This window comes from Myotis lucifugus, unplaced genomic scaffold, assembly GCF_000147115.1.
Source record: "Myotis lucifugus unplaced genomic scaffold, Myoluc2.0 scaffold_20, whole genome shotgun sequence".
NCBI lineage: Eukaryota > Metazoa > Chordata > Mammalia > Chiroptera > Vespertilionidae > Myotis > Myotis lucifugus.
In genome coordinates this window covers 2,624,201-2,637,878 of record NW_005871068.1, presented here as the reverse complement: position 1 = coordinate 2,637,878, position 13,678 = coordinate 2,624,201, and the positions used below count along the sequence as shown (strand labels likewise).

The following is a 13,678-nucleotide window of genomic DNA, read 5'->3' as shown; positions in this document are numbered from 1 at the left end:
CATAGCTGGTCCCCCAAAGCACGATGAAATAGTAAAGCTCTCATTTTTCACATCACACAGAGCAGAAACTGGAGCGTGCCGCTCCGTGACTCTAAGACTTGGGAGAAGGAACCACAATGAGCCCAGGCTCAGCCTGGCATGGCCTCCAGGATGCCAAAAAAGTAATTAAACTCATGCCAGCAGGAGAAGGACGGAGACTGAACTGTGCTACTATTACATCCCGGGATTCTCTTTACAGAAATCTTCAAATACTTCCTTGGGAAAAGTGTGACCCAGGCTGTTTGTTATTCACAATCTTCCCTCACTGTGTTCAGTTTCTAAGGGAGAAAGATGCTTCTTAATGTGGCAGCTCTTGGGTTTTCCTTTGTTGTGGAGAATCCACAGTTAATGTATAGGAGTTGGTGTTTTTTTTAATGTAAAGACCATAGAGATTTCACGTTGGAAAAAGAACAACAAAGGGGGGGGGGAGAAGAAGCTGTATGGACCAGATAGTAGAGGGGATTTGAGAGAGCTGGAAAGTGACAGTGGGAGAGATTTTCAGAGATCTGTTGCCAGCTGTGTAAAAAGTACTGGGGAAGCAGCAGTGGGGAGAAACAATGGTTAAGATGTTAGATAGGCATTAAAAATGCATTTCCTCTTTGGTTTTTCTCAAGAGACCAAGTAGAGCTGTAAATTACTCATCATGGATGTTGGCTGCTGACCTAGATTTCTTTGGATGGATGCCTCGCAGTAACTGGATCACATGAGGCCCTGACTTAAATTAAAAGTATTGAGAGTAGATACAACACAGAGAAAGTGAGTTAAAATTAATTATTAATATCTGGAGCAAGATTAGAGAAGCTATCACATTTAGAAAGCAAGAATTGGTTGTTAAGAAACAAACTCATTTTAAGATTAAAAAAACTCTCTAACTGTAGAACAAGTTTTTCTGAGTGATCCTCTTAGAACACAGTGTAAAGGGGGAACAAAGGAGCTGAACACGTGAAAGTTAAGAGAACAAGGACAGAAGCATCGGCATTGATCTAATGAAAGTTCCCGAGTGGCTAAAGAGAATAGAGGGAAGGGGAATAATAAAAGAAATGAGATCAAAATGCCCCAGATGTAAAAAAAAAAAAAGACACAGTTTTCATATTTAAAGAGTCAATCACATGCCAAATAGGATCAGTTTACATTTTTTTATCTGAATCTATTACGGTGAAATATCAGCACACCAAGAATAAAGAAAAAATTCTTAACATTTCCAAAGAGGAAAGACATATTGCCTTCAAAAGAACTAGAATAATATTATTCTCCGAATTCTCATCACTGCCTCTAAACGCTGTAAGAAAGGAAAGAATGTAGCTTCGACTATCAAGAGTGAAAACAGAATAAAGACATATTCAGACATGCAAAGAGTCAAAAAATTTACCCTCCCAAGCCCTTTTCAGGAATTTGGAGAATGTGTTCCAGCGTGTTACTGTGTAAGCCTAGAAAGAGAAAGACATAATATTAAAGAAACAGCAAGTAGAACCAGGAAAATAAGAAGAAGAAATAATTTCAGGACAGCAGCTGCACAAATAACCTGGATGGATACCAAGCCAGTTGAAACAGGGGAAGGAGGCTCCCAGAGAAAACTGTTTGAGAACAAAATCCAACCCAGCAAATGCTGCATCAAAAAAATAAAAATAAAGAGCTCAAAAATGGCACGGCAGTCGTGAAATGACTGGTGGAGAACATTGTATCGATATAAACGTAGCGCTCACACTACTAACTCTAGTAAACAACTGAAAGTTGGGATTATAAAATAGAATGCAAATTTCAAACACCTTGGTGAAGTCAAATGAAGCATAGAACAAAAACATGAAAGGCAGTTTTTCTATATCTGGCGATAGTGGACTAACTTGCTGCATACCAAGTCTCAGCAAGTACAACCAGAAAAACGAGGTAAGGTATTTTTTAAAATCTGTTTGAAGGTATCAGAGCCAATTCAATGAGGGCTTTGAGAGCCAAGATTTAAAAAAGAGATGAGAAACACACAAAGATGAGACCAACGTTCATTTCTGGCTGCTTTTCCCTCCAAGGCATTTACTGATTCTAAAAAAGCAGCTGAAAGGCTGAGAGGCTTAGCAGAAGCGATGACTCATAGACCGAGGAGCTGAGCAGTGTTTCCAATAGTCTCAAAGGGATAGGGGGGAAATTAAAAGTTTAGGGTCCACCAAGGAAAAGAGGCTCTGATAAACACTCCATTTTTTCCACTGGAATCTCAGAAGGGCCATATATTAGAAATAAGGATAAATCAGAAATGAATAAGCCCTCAAAAAGACTTACTCCCAGCTTCAAATCAGTTTAATCCCTGATTATATTAAGGAGAACTGCCTTTCTTTCAGCTGCCAGCCTAAAGCTAAAGTAAAAATATTTTCTTATCCTATAAGAAAATAACACTTTACAGAGAATCAAATTATCTCCGTAATTTTTCATACACAATGTCAAACACTCCCATCAGAAATTATTAAGAGGATTGTGGCCAAGATGGAGTAAGAGGATCAAATTTACCCTCCCACTGAAACAACCAAAAGATGAGAAAAATATCTATGAAACACTGGGTTACAAGACACTAGACATTAGGGCAACAAATGACAATAATGGGGAAAGCTGGGAGACAAACAAGGTGAGCCTTAGGATCATCCCAACTACTGCCTTAGGTTTTGAGGTCACAGTGCAGGGAAGGGGAATCCAGGGATAGACTGGCAACCTCCTCGAATTGAGGAAGCTGAAAATCTGAGATCAAAATATCTAGAATCTGCAGGAATGAGCTCCAGAGAGGAGAGACCTGCAAAAGAGAGGACTCCAGCTATCTGCAGGGGGCCCCCCTTGAGTATTTAGCAGAGAACTCAATAGGGTTATGTTACAAAATGCCCAAGGCCAGAGAAACAACCACGGGAAGAGATTAGAGGGAACAGTACTAGTACTCAGAGTTTACCAGGGCCAAGAATACTGCCTGTTCCCACTAAACAGACTGGACAAACTCAAAATTCACAGGGAATTTGGCAGAGGACTCAGAAGAATCTTAGGTCAACTATGGAGATAATTAACCCTAGACTAAACATTGTTCTGGTTCTATGTAACAGATCTGAAAAGCAGGACCTGAAAGGATCCAATTGTTTTCCAAGTAACTTAACTGTGTCACAGAATACAGCTCAAGAATGTTTATAGAAATACATTAGATAAATGGTGATGGAAAAATTTAAATTTAAAAAGAACTACAAAATTATCCATCACTTGACAAAGTACAATTCACAATGTCTGGTGTCCAATTAAAAATGACCAGGCATGCCGCCCTGGCCAGGTTGCATTGCTGTCCCATGCACCAAAAGTTTGAGGGTTGGATTCCTGGTCAGGGTACATCCCTAGGTTGTGGGTTCAATCCCCGGTTAGGGAGCAACCAATCAATGTTTCTCTCTCTCTCTCCTCCCCTCTCTCTCTAAAATAAAAAAGCCTCCCCCACACACAACATATCCTTGGGCGAGAATTTTTAAAAAATTACTAGGCAAGCAAAGAAGCAGGAATGTACAACCCAAAATGAGGGAGGTGGAATCAATCGATCAAACCAACCTCCAAATGACACACATGTTAGAATGAGTGGGCAGGAACATTAAAAGAGTAATAAGAGTATTTCATATACTCAAAAAAGTTAAGACATGGAAGGTATTCTTTAAAAGACCCAAATTGAGCTTCAAGGAATGAAAATTACAATGTCTGAGATGAAATTATACCGAATAGGATAAATAACAGATTAATAATAGCCCCAAATTTTCCAAATATGATGAAAACTATAAACTCACAGATCCAAGAAGCTCCATGAATCCCAAGCATGAAAAACATGAGAAAAAATATATCAAGGCACATCAAAATCATATTGTTCAAAACCAGTGATCAAGAGAAAATCTTAAAAGCAGCTAGACAATAAAAAAAATCACAACAGAAAAACAGCACTTTTCTCTTTGGAACAATGCAAGCAAGAAGACCGTGAAGAAACATCTTTAGAGTATTCAAAGAAATCAACCTAGAATTCTATACCAAGTGAAAATGTCTTTCAAAAATGAAGGGAAATGGAGACTTTTTCAAATTTAGAAAAGCTGAAAGAAGTCATCACATGATGTGTGTTTTTACCTTAAAAAATTTTTTAATTTTTTTCAAACTTTTTGGGCCGAGGCCGGAGAGGAGTTGGCGGTGGTGGCGGCGGCGGCTGGAGCAGCAGCATCGCCAGCCGCAGCCTGAGCCCACTGAGCCCAGCCATAGGCGCAGCCCGTCCCGGCTCCTGCGGCAGAGGCTCCAGGCAGTCCCTGGCCGACACCCTGGAGGGTGGGATGCTCTTGTCCAAAAGCAACTCACTTGCCCACCTGCGCGCCGCGCCCTGCAACGACCTGCACCCCACCAAGCTGGCGCCCGGCGAGGAGAAGGAGCCCCTGGAGCCGCAGGACCAGGTGGGCCCGCTACTGGGCAGCGGCGGCTTTGGCTCCGTCTACTCAGGCGTCCGTGTGGTCGCCCACTTGCCGGTGGCCATCAAGCACGTGGGGAAGGACCGGAGGATTTCTGACTGCGGAGAGCTGCCCAAGGGAACCGGGGTGCCCATGGAATGGTCCTGCTGAAGAAGGTGAGCTCGGGCTTCTCGGGCGTCACTCGGCTCCTGGGCTGGTTCGAGAGGCGCGTCAGTTTCGTTCTGATCCTGGAGAGGCCCGAGCCGGTGCAGGACCTCTTCGACTTCATCACGGAGGTGGGGGGGCGGGGCGGCCTGCAGGAGGAGCCGGCCCGCAGCTGCGGGGTGCTTCCCCGCGACATCAAGGACGAGAACATCCTCATCGACTTCGGGTCGGGGGCGCTGCTCAAGGGCACCGTTTACATGGACTTTGACGGGACCCGAGTGTATAGTCCTCCAGAGTGGATCCGCTACCATCGCTACCACGGCAGAGCCTGTCGCCAGGGCCCAGCAAATAACAGCCTTTCCAGCAGGTCTTCCCCTCCTGGCAGATGGTCCAGGGAGGGGAAGCTTTTGTACCAGTGACACTTCTCACCAAGCAGCACAATGAACAACATTTACAACTCATTCCAGACCCCAGGCCCCTGAAGGCGGCCTCGGACAGGGGACAAGAAATTCCTCTGGGTGTCCTAGGCCTCAATTCCTCATAGATGCTCTCTCCTTCTCATAGGTGTGCAGCCAGCATTGCTGGACTCTGTAAAATCCCGGGGGTGGGGTGGGGAGGGGGCTGGGGGTCAGAACCCTGTCATGGAACTGTTCCCTTCACTGAATGTCGTGATGGTCAGGTTAGGGGAAAACAGGTTGGGGTGGGATAGGACTAGCACCATTTTTTAAGTCCCTGTCACCTCTCCCTTGACTCTTCTGAGTGTCTTCTGTGGGGACTCCGGCTGCGCTGGGAGAAATACTTGAACTTGCCTCTTTTACCTGCTGCTTCTCCAAAAATCTGCCCGGGTTTGGTTTTCCCTGTTTTTCTCTCCCGCCCCCTTCTCCCCATCCTTCATGTGAAAGGTGCCATGGAAGAGGCTACAGGGCCAAACGCTGAGCCACCTGCCCTTTTTCTGGTCTTCCTTTTTGGTTTTTACTTCACTGTTTCAAAGCCAAGACCTCACACACACACAACGCACAAACAATGCAAATCAACAGAAAAACTAAATGTGTGTACAGCTGGCATGATAGTGTACAAAAGGATTGTAGTTGATCTAATTTAAAAAAATTTTTGCCTTTAAGTTATTTTACCTGTTGTTTCTTTTTTGGTTTTGTTTTGTTTTTTGTTTGTTGTTTTGTGTTTTTTTTTTTGAAAGATGCGCATTCTAGCCTGGAGGTCAACGTTATGTATGTATGTATGTATGTATTTATTTGGTTCCCTTCAGCCCCAAGCTTCCACGGCTGCTGCCATAGTTTTCTTTTCCTCCTTGAACTTGGGGACCTTTTGGGGGAGGGCTACCACACTTGCTCTGTTCTTAGGGTGATGGGGCTCAGGCGGGACTGCTGCAGGCCCCTCTCGCCTGCTTACCCAAGTGGGTGGGTTCGTGGGGAGGAGAGTTGCTGACTTGTGTATATAGGGTAGATAGCGGAAAACCAGTTCTGGACAATGTGCCTTCCAGATCCTCTCTGGGGCTGTGTTTTGAGCAGCACGTAGCCTGCTGATTTTATCTGAGTGAAATACTGTACAGGGGAATAAAAGATACACACACACACACACACACACACACACACATATGGTGTTTTTTGAATAAAAACCTTTTATCTTAAAAAAAAACTTTTTAAATTCTCACCCATGGATATGGTGTGTGTGTGTGTGTGTGTGTGTGTGTGTGTGTGTGTGTGTTTTAGAGAGAGAGAAAAAGAGGGAGAGAGAAAAAAACATTGATTGGCTGCCTCCCATATGCTCCCAAATTTTGGCTATTATTAATCTGCTTCAATAAATGGTGTTGGGAAAACTGAATATCCATATGCAAAAGATTGAAATTTGACCTACTCCTTATTCCACACAGAAAAAATTAACTCAAAATGGATAAAAAGACAAATGTAAGACCTGAAACCATAAAACTCCTAGATGAAAACACAGAAAAGCTCTTTGACATTGGTCTTGGCAATGACTTTTTGGATATGACACCAAAAGCGCAGGCAAAAAAGAGCAAAAATAAACAAATGAGACTACCTCAACCTAAAAAACTTCTGTATAGCAAAGGATACCATCAACAAAATGTTGCTACCTTTGGAATAGGGGAAAATATTTGCAAACCACATATCTGATAACGAGTTAATAGCCAATATATACAAGGAACTTGTATATACACAACTCAATAGCAAAACAACCAATAACCCAACTTAAAAATAGACAAAAACCTGAATAGACATTTTTCTCCAAAGAAGACATACAAATGACCAACAGATTCATGACAAGGTGCTCAACATCACAAATCATCAGGGAACTGCAAATCAAAACCACAATGAATTATCACCTCACACCTGTTAGAAAGGCTATTATAAAAAAAGACAAAAGAAGTGCTGGTGAGGATGTAGAGAAAAGGGAATCCTTGTACATTCTTGGTGGGAATGTAAATTGGTGCACACATTATGAAAAAGAGTATGGAGGTTTCTAAAAAACAATTAAAAGTAGAACTACCATATGACCCAGCAATCCCACTTATAGGTATATATCTAAAGGAAACAAAATCAGTATCTCAAAGAGATATCTGTATTCCCAGGTTCATTGAAGCATTATTCACAATAGCCAAGGTATAAAAATAATCTAAGTGCCTATAATAGATAAAGTAAATGTACATATAAAAAGAGATTGTCAATTTAGATGAAAATAACTGCCAACCTAGAATTCTATATCTAGCAAACACATCATTCAAGAACAAATATGATACAAAGACATTTTTTTTCCAGTTGTTAATGAAAATAAGCTTTATTACATCAAGTAATAAATACATACAAAGATGCAAACAGTATTAGTCACTTTCTTCCAGATGTTTGGATCCACTGATGGGAAAGGCGGAACTGAAGTCTACATACATCATTAGGGAAGATTTCAGGGGTCCTTGTCAGGCGAGGTTGGAGGTTGAGGTTCGGTAAGTTGCTCTTTCTTCTGTATTTATAACTTGTGCATTTTATAGATGGACTTCAAAGTACTAATAGTCATGCAAATGCTTAAGCAAAAAAGAAAAAAAAGTTACACTGAGCAGAATTTATAGTGTGTGGTGAAAGCGCTGGCCACTAAAGCGCTGCGGCAGGACTCTGAAACAAACCCTCAGAGCTGGATCAGCTCAGAAGAGAAACAAAGAACCACGTAACAGAAATGCATCCAGAAGAGAAACACCGGTATCTGGGAGGCCAACTACGGTTTGCGGTGATAGGTAACTGACGTGCATCATGTAAATCAATGCTTAAAAAAAACACAGAACGCCCTGGGTAGTTCCTAACTAACATATAAACCTAATAACTGCGAAAATCTCCATCTCAGCGACGGGAGGTTCGGAGCCTGACGAACCACGGGAGGGGCGGGGAGGAGAAACCAAGCTGTTACCATTTTGAAACCAAGATTCATCTGAATAGGGGGCATGAGCTGTCACTTCTGGGAAGAAGATGGAAAGCCTTCGCGCTGACTCGGAGGCTAGGACCTGGCGTTCCGCTCCGTCTCGGCCAAGCACTCCCGAACCAGCCCTCTCGCGTGGATGATGCCTCGTTTCAGTCTCTCCATCGCGCTCTTGCTGCCCAAGTACGTGGGTCGGATCTCCTTCCCCAGCTCTTCGATGACGGCCAGCAGCTCAGCATATTTGCTCTGGAGCACCTGGCTGTTCCCGGTTCCCTGCGCGTAGCCTAGAGATGGTGGTCCGTACTCACTCAGCAGCTGGCGGTACTGGGAGGACGTCGCCATGTTGGTGGAAGGCGGGTGGACGCTCCCAGCGGCGCTGAGGGAGGCGGTGGGCCTGTGCGCGGTCAAGTTCGGTTTGTAAGACATCCCCCCGGGCGGCGAGGCGGCGGAGGCGGCGAGGCCGGGCGGCGGCGAGGCAGGTCCGGAGTCCGTGCGCCCGTCCACCGAGCTCCCGCGCACTTTTTGTTGTCGCCGGTCGTCGCCGGTCGGGCCGCACCAGCAAATATGGCCGCCCCTCGCCCGCCGCCGCCGCAGTATATTACCCAGACATCTGCGGGCGAGGGGCGGCCACAAACTTTGAGCTGAGCCAGCGGGGCCGGCCCGGGCCGGGCACAAAGACATTTTTAGACAACTGAGAAAATTTGCCACCAATAGACCTGTAGTAAAGAAAACTCTAAAGAGTATTCTTCAGGCAGAACAAAAATGATAACAGAGAACATATCAGAGAAAAGAAGAGCAACAAAAACAGTACATATGTGGGTAAAAATGAACACTCATATACTAAAAATAGTAATGTCGCCAAAACCGGTTTGGCTCAGTGGATAGAGCATCGGCCTGCGGACTGAAAGGTCCCAGGTTCGATTCCGGTCAAGGGCATGTACCTGGGTTGCGGGCACATCCCCAGTAGGAGATGTGCAGGAGGCAGCTGATCGATGTTTCTCTCTCATCGATGTTTCTAACTCTCTATCTCTCTCCTTTCCTCTCTGTAAAAAATCAATAAAATATATATAAAAAAAATAGTAATGTCTTAGACGGTTTAAAACAGAGAGAATTAAAATGTGTGACAACAGTAGCATTTAAATTGGAGGAGCTAATGTGGTTAAGGTGTTCTATAGTCCTTACATTTTCTCAGAGAAATGTAAAAGTACCAATTAACATTTGACTTTGATAAGTTCAGGAACCATGTTGTAATGTCCAGAGTAACCATTATTTTTTAAAATATATTTTTATTAATTTCAGAGAGGAAGAGAGAGGGAGAGAGAAATAGAAACATCAATGATGAGAGAGAATTACTGATTGGCTGCCTCCTGCACACCCCCCACTGGGGATCGAGCCTACAACCTGGGCATGTGTCCTGATCGGAATCGGGAATCGAACCCTGACCTCCTGGTTCATAGGTCGATGCTCAACCACTGAGCCATGCTGGCTGGGCATTAAAATGGTAAAAGAAACTTCTTTTAATCTGCAGACTAACAGAAGGGGGGAAATGGGGTAGTAAAAAACAATAAATATAAAATTAAGCAAGTAAGTAGATGAAATATGCATCTAAATTTACTCAACAATCGTGGCATCACCAAAGGTGGGAAAAACCAGATCTTCTGTGCCTAATGATGTGATGCAATATGAAGCATACAGCATCACCTATGAAGTCTTCTTGCCAAAAGAATTGAATATGAGCCTAATCAAGGCTTGACATCTAACTACCCCATTACAAGAAATATGAGCGATAGAAGAACAAGTTAAATGGCATTGCAAGGAAGCAAACAAATACAATTTGTGAGATATTCTATATTACAAAAGGCCTGGTTTCTCTGAATAATCAATTTCATAAAGAAAAAGGTGGGTGAGTGAGTGAAGAACTCTTATAGAATAAAAGTCAATTAGAGAAATTTGAATATGGATTCAATAATACATGATAAGTAATTACTGTAAATGTTTCTTCATCTGATGATGGCGTGGTAGTTCTATTTAATTTAAATGCCATCTGTTTGAGAAGCACACTTGGCTATTTATCTATGAAACTATATGATATCCAGGATTTACTTTTAAAGCACTCCAGCATAAAATGGGAGGGGAGAGATAGATGAAAAGGGATTGGCAAAAATGTTGATAATTATCGAATCTGGATAATGGGTAAACAGGGGTCTGTTATCCTATTCTGACTTTTTGTTTATGCTTGAAATTTTTATAATAAATGTAAAAAACATACAGCAGGTTGGGTAAATATTAAATATATCACTGATAAAACAATTACAGTTAAAAGACTAAGATTGTAGTATTGATTTTTTTAAATTTGCTTATATATTGCTTACAAAAGATTAATCTAGCCCTGACCGGTTTGGCTCAGTGGATAGTGTCGGCCTGTGGACTCAAGGGTCCCAGGTTGGATTCCGGTCAAGGGCATGTACCTGGGTTGCCAGCACATCCCCAGTGGGGAGTGTGCAGGAGGCAGCTGATCAATGTTTCTCTCTCATCGATGTTTCTAACTCTCTATCCCTCTCCCTTCCTCTCTGTAAAAAAATCAATAAAATATATTTTAAAAAAAGATTAATCTAAGGCAAGCATGTCAAACTTGCGGCCCACAACGCATACTCATTAACGATTACTCATTTATTTCAGCCCTTTGTATTCAGCATGTCTCTATTAAAATAAACCTATGAAAATTGAAGCTTTTGCTTTTTGGGTTTTATTTGCGGCCCACATAAACTTAAACCTTGTTTATTTGGCCCGTGTTAGCCGTTGAGTTTGACATGCTTGATAAGGCATGGTGATACCATAAGGTTAAAAGAAAAAAAAAAGATTAAAGGAAAATGTTATGATATCTTTGTAAGCACATGGTAAGTTCTCTTGCCATTGCAAAGGACGGAGAAAACCAAGACACCCTTGGAAAACAAAAAAATGGGTAGACTTGCCCTAGGAAATATAAGAATTATTTTTAAATTATAGTAAGTCATGGGACGGCTATCCAGAATGCATAAAGAACTCTTTGAACTCAATAATAAGACAGTCCAATTAAAAATGGGCAAAGGATTTCATCTTCTCCCAAGAAGATATACAACTGGTGAGCAAGCACATGAAAAATGCTCAACATCCACCTGGCTGGCATGGCTCAGTGGTTGAGCATTGACCTATGAACCAGGAGATCATGGTTCAATTCCCGGTCAGGGCACATGCCCCGGTTGTGGGCTTGATCCCCAGTGAGGGGGGGGGGGGTGAGGGGTGAGGGGGGGTGCAGGAGGCGGCTGGTGGATGTTTTGCTCTCTCATCAATGCTTCTCTCTCTCTCTCTCTCTCTCTCTCTCAAAATCAATAAAAAAATATTTTTAAAAGGGGGAGGTACCTAGAATGCTGTTATTCTGTGACAGGTAACTTCTGACTGAAGTTCCTTCTACTAGTACTAGAGAGAAATAAATCAGGAGCCCTGTTTCTCCATCAGGACAAGCTGCATATGTACAGACATTATCACTCTCTTGCTGTTTTCTTCAAGAGACATTGATTTCAAGCATTTAAAATTCTCAGCACAATAATGATCACACATTGGGGTGTGGGATGGAAGGGATTCTTTCTTCTCCGTACCATTTTATGATGACAAGACAAATCCAGATCTTATATGTGAATTATGGGAATGCCCAAAGAAGCAAAATGCCAGTTGGAGAAGTAATAATTACACACATCATTTAAGAAAATTTCCTTCAGCTTAAGAGACTTGACCCCTTAGGAAGAAAGGGTTCAACAAATAACAAATCCCAAATCTGATTAAAATCACACACACACCTAGATAGATCCTAGTGAACTTTTTCAATTCCAAAGATGAAGAAAAAAATCACGTAAACTTTAAGAAATAAAGGAAGAGGCAAAATACACAAGAGAATAAGACTAGTATCAGACTTCTCATAACAATGAAGTTGGAAAAAAACAGAAACATCTATAAACTGAGAAAGAAAAGGGATTGTGACCAAAAATTTCTACCTCCCAACTAAGTTACCATTTGTCCAGGCAAAAGTAGTTATTTGGAAGTAGCCAAGGCCTCTGAAAGAATATACACCCACATACCAGATGTGGAAGCACAAACATGAAGTATCCATCAATCACACGACAATTTATTCAGCACAGAGATGTCAAATGGGGAAAGATGAAATGATAAGAAATAGCAGTAGCAATAAATCATGGAAAATAGCCTTATGTCTAAATAGATTATAACATGACTGATATCTGTAAGGTAAGAGATAAGAAAGAACTGTCAAAATAGAAAACATATCAGACAAAGCTGAATTCAAGATCAAGTGTTAAAGAGAACATAAACAGATGGTCTGTTAAAGGTACACTTATGAAGATGATATGTCAAATATCTATAGAAATCAAATTACATAAAGCAAGACTTGAAACTGCATAAAAACACCCTTATAGTGGAAGATGCTAATAGTTTTTCAAAAATTAAGTAGTCCGCCCTAGCCAGTTTGGCTCAGTGGATAGAACATCAGCCCATGGACTGAAGGGTCCGGGGTTCAATGCTGGTCCAGGGCATGTACTTCAGTTGCAGGCTCCATCTCCAGCCCTGGTTGGGCATGTGCAGGAGGCAATCAATCGAGGTGTGTCTCTCACATCGATGTTTCTGTCTCTCTGGCTCTCCCCCTCCCTTCCACTCTCTCTAAAAATCAATGGAAAAATATCCTTGGGTGAGGATTAACAAAAACAAAAAAATTAACTAGTCAAAAATTAGCAAGGATATAGAGGATTTGAAAATATAATCAGCCCTGGCTGGGTGGCTCAGTTGGTTGGAGCGTCGTCCCATACACCAAAAGGTTTCAGGTTCAATCCCAGGTTGGGAAACAACTGAGCAATGTTTTTCACATCAAAGCTTCACTCTTTCTCTAAAATCAATAAAAACATATCCTCGGGTGAGGATTCACAACATTTTTTAAAAAGAAAATACAATCAACAAGCTTATATAAAACTAACTAGAGACCAACACTAAAGAGATTAATGAAACTTTTACTACTTGGAAGTTAAACATATTAAAAAGAGGAAATTAAAACTGATAATGTGATCACTTCATAAGGTCTAATCACTAAGGTGTACAACAGAAACTAATATAATATTGTATGTCAACTGTAATTGAAAAAAAAAGTTAACTATGTAGAACTATCTAGAAAGTGATAAAAATGAACAATTCATATGCAAAGAGACACAGCCAAAGCTATTTGTTTACCAAAGGAAATGCACAGCTTTCAAGGAGTTCATTTTAAAATAAATTATATTTGAAACATAAGACATTTTAACTAGATTAACAACATAACCCAGAAGAAAACTGGAAAAGAAAATTAATAACAATGCATGAGGAAACTAATTAAATAGAAAACCAAAAAATATAAATAAACAAAATTGAGAGCTGCTTCTTTGATAATATCTATGAAATGGCTAAACCTCTGAAAGCCTGTTTAAATAAATATGAACATATTTATGAACATAGGTGAAATAGAAACATTCAGGCTAAGAAAGAAGATGTAACCAGAAATACAAGAGCTTAAAATAATTATAAGAGAATATTGTGTGCATCTT

The 13,678-nt window shown here is 41.4% G+C and overlaps 1 protein-coding gene and 1 pseudogene across 1 annotated transcript; one reads left to right on the top strand and one right to left on the bottom strand.

Annotated features, from left to right (window-relative positions):
* The first annotated feature begins 4,316 nt into the window (after positions 1 to 4,316).
* LOC102433840 lies at positions 4,317 to 5,041 on the top strand (annotated as a pseudogene).
* Positions 5,042 to 7,414: 2,373 nt separating this feature from the next.
* LOC102442117 (cyclin-dependent kinase 2-associated protein 1) lies at positions 7,415 to 8,503 on the bottom strand. The gene has a single exon (XM_006085639.3). The coding sequence runs from the start codon at positions 8,484 to 8,486 to the stop codon at positions 8,139 to 8,141; it is 348 nt and encodes a 115-aa protein (XP_006085701.1). The 5' UTR covers positions 8,487 to 8,503; the 3' UTR covers positions 7,415 to 8,138.
* Positions 8,504 to 13,678: the final 5,175 nt, after the last annotated feature.

Bases quoted from the DNA above. Each gene is read 5' to 3' on its own strand.
- LOC102442117 (XM_006085639.3), bottom strand. From the start codon at position 8,486: ATGTCTTACAAACCGAACTTGACCGCGCACAGGCCCACCGCCTCCCTC.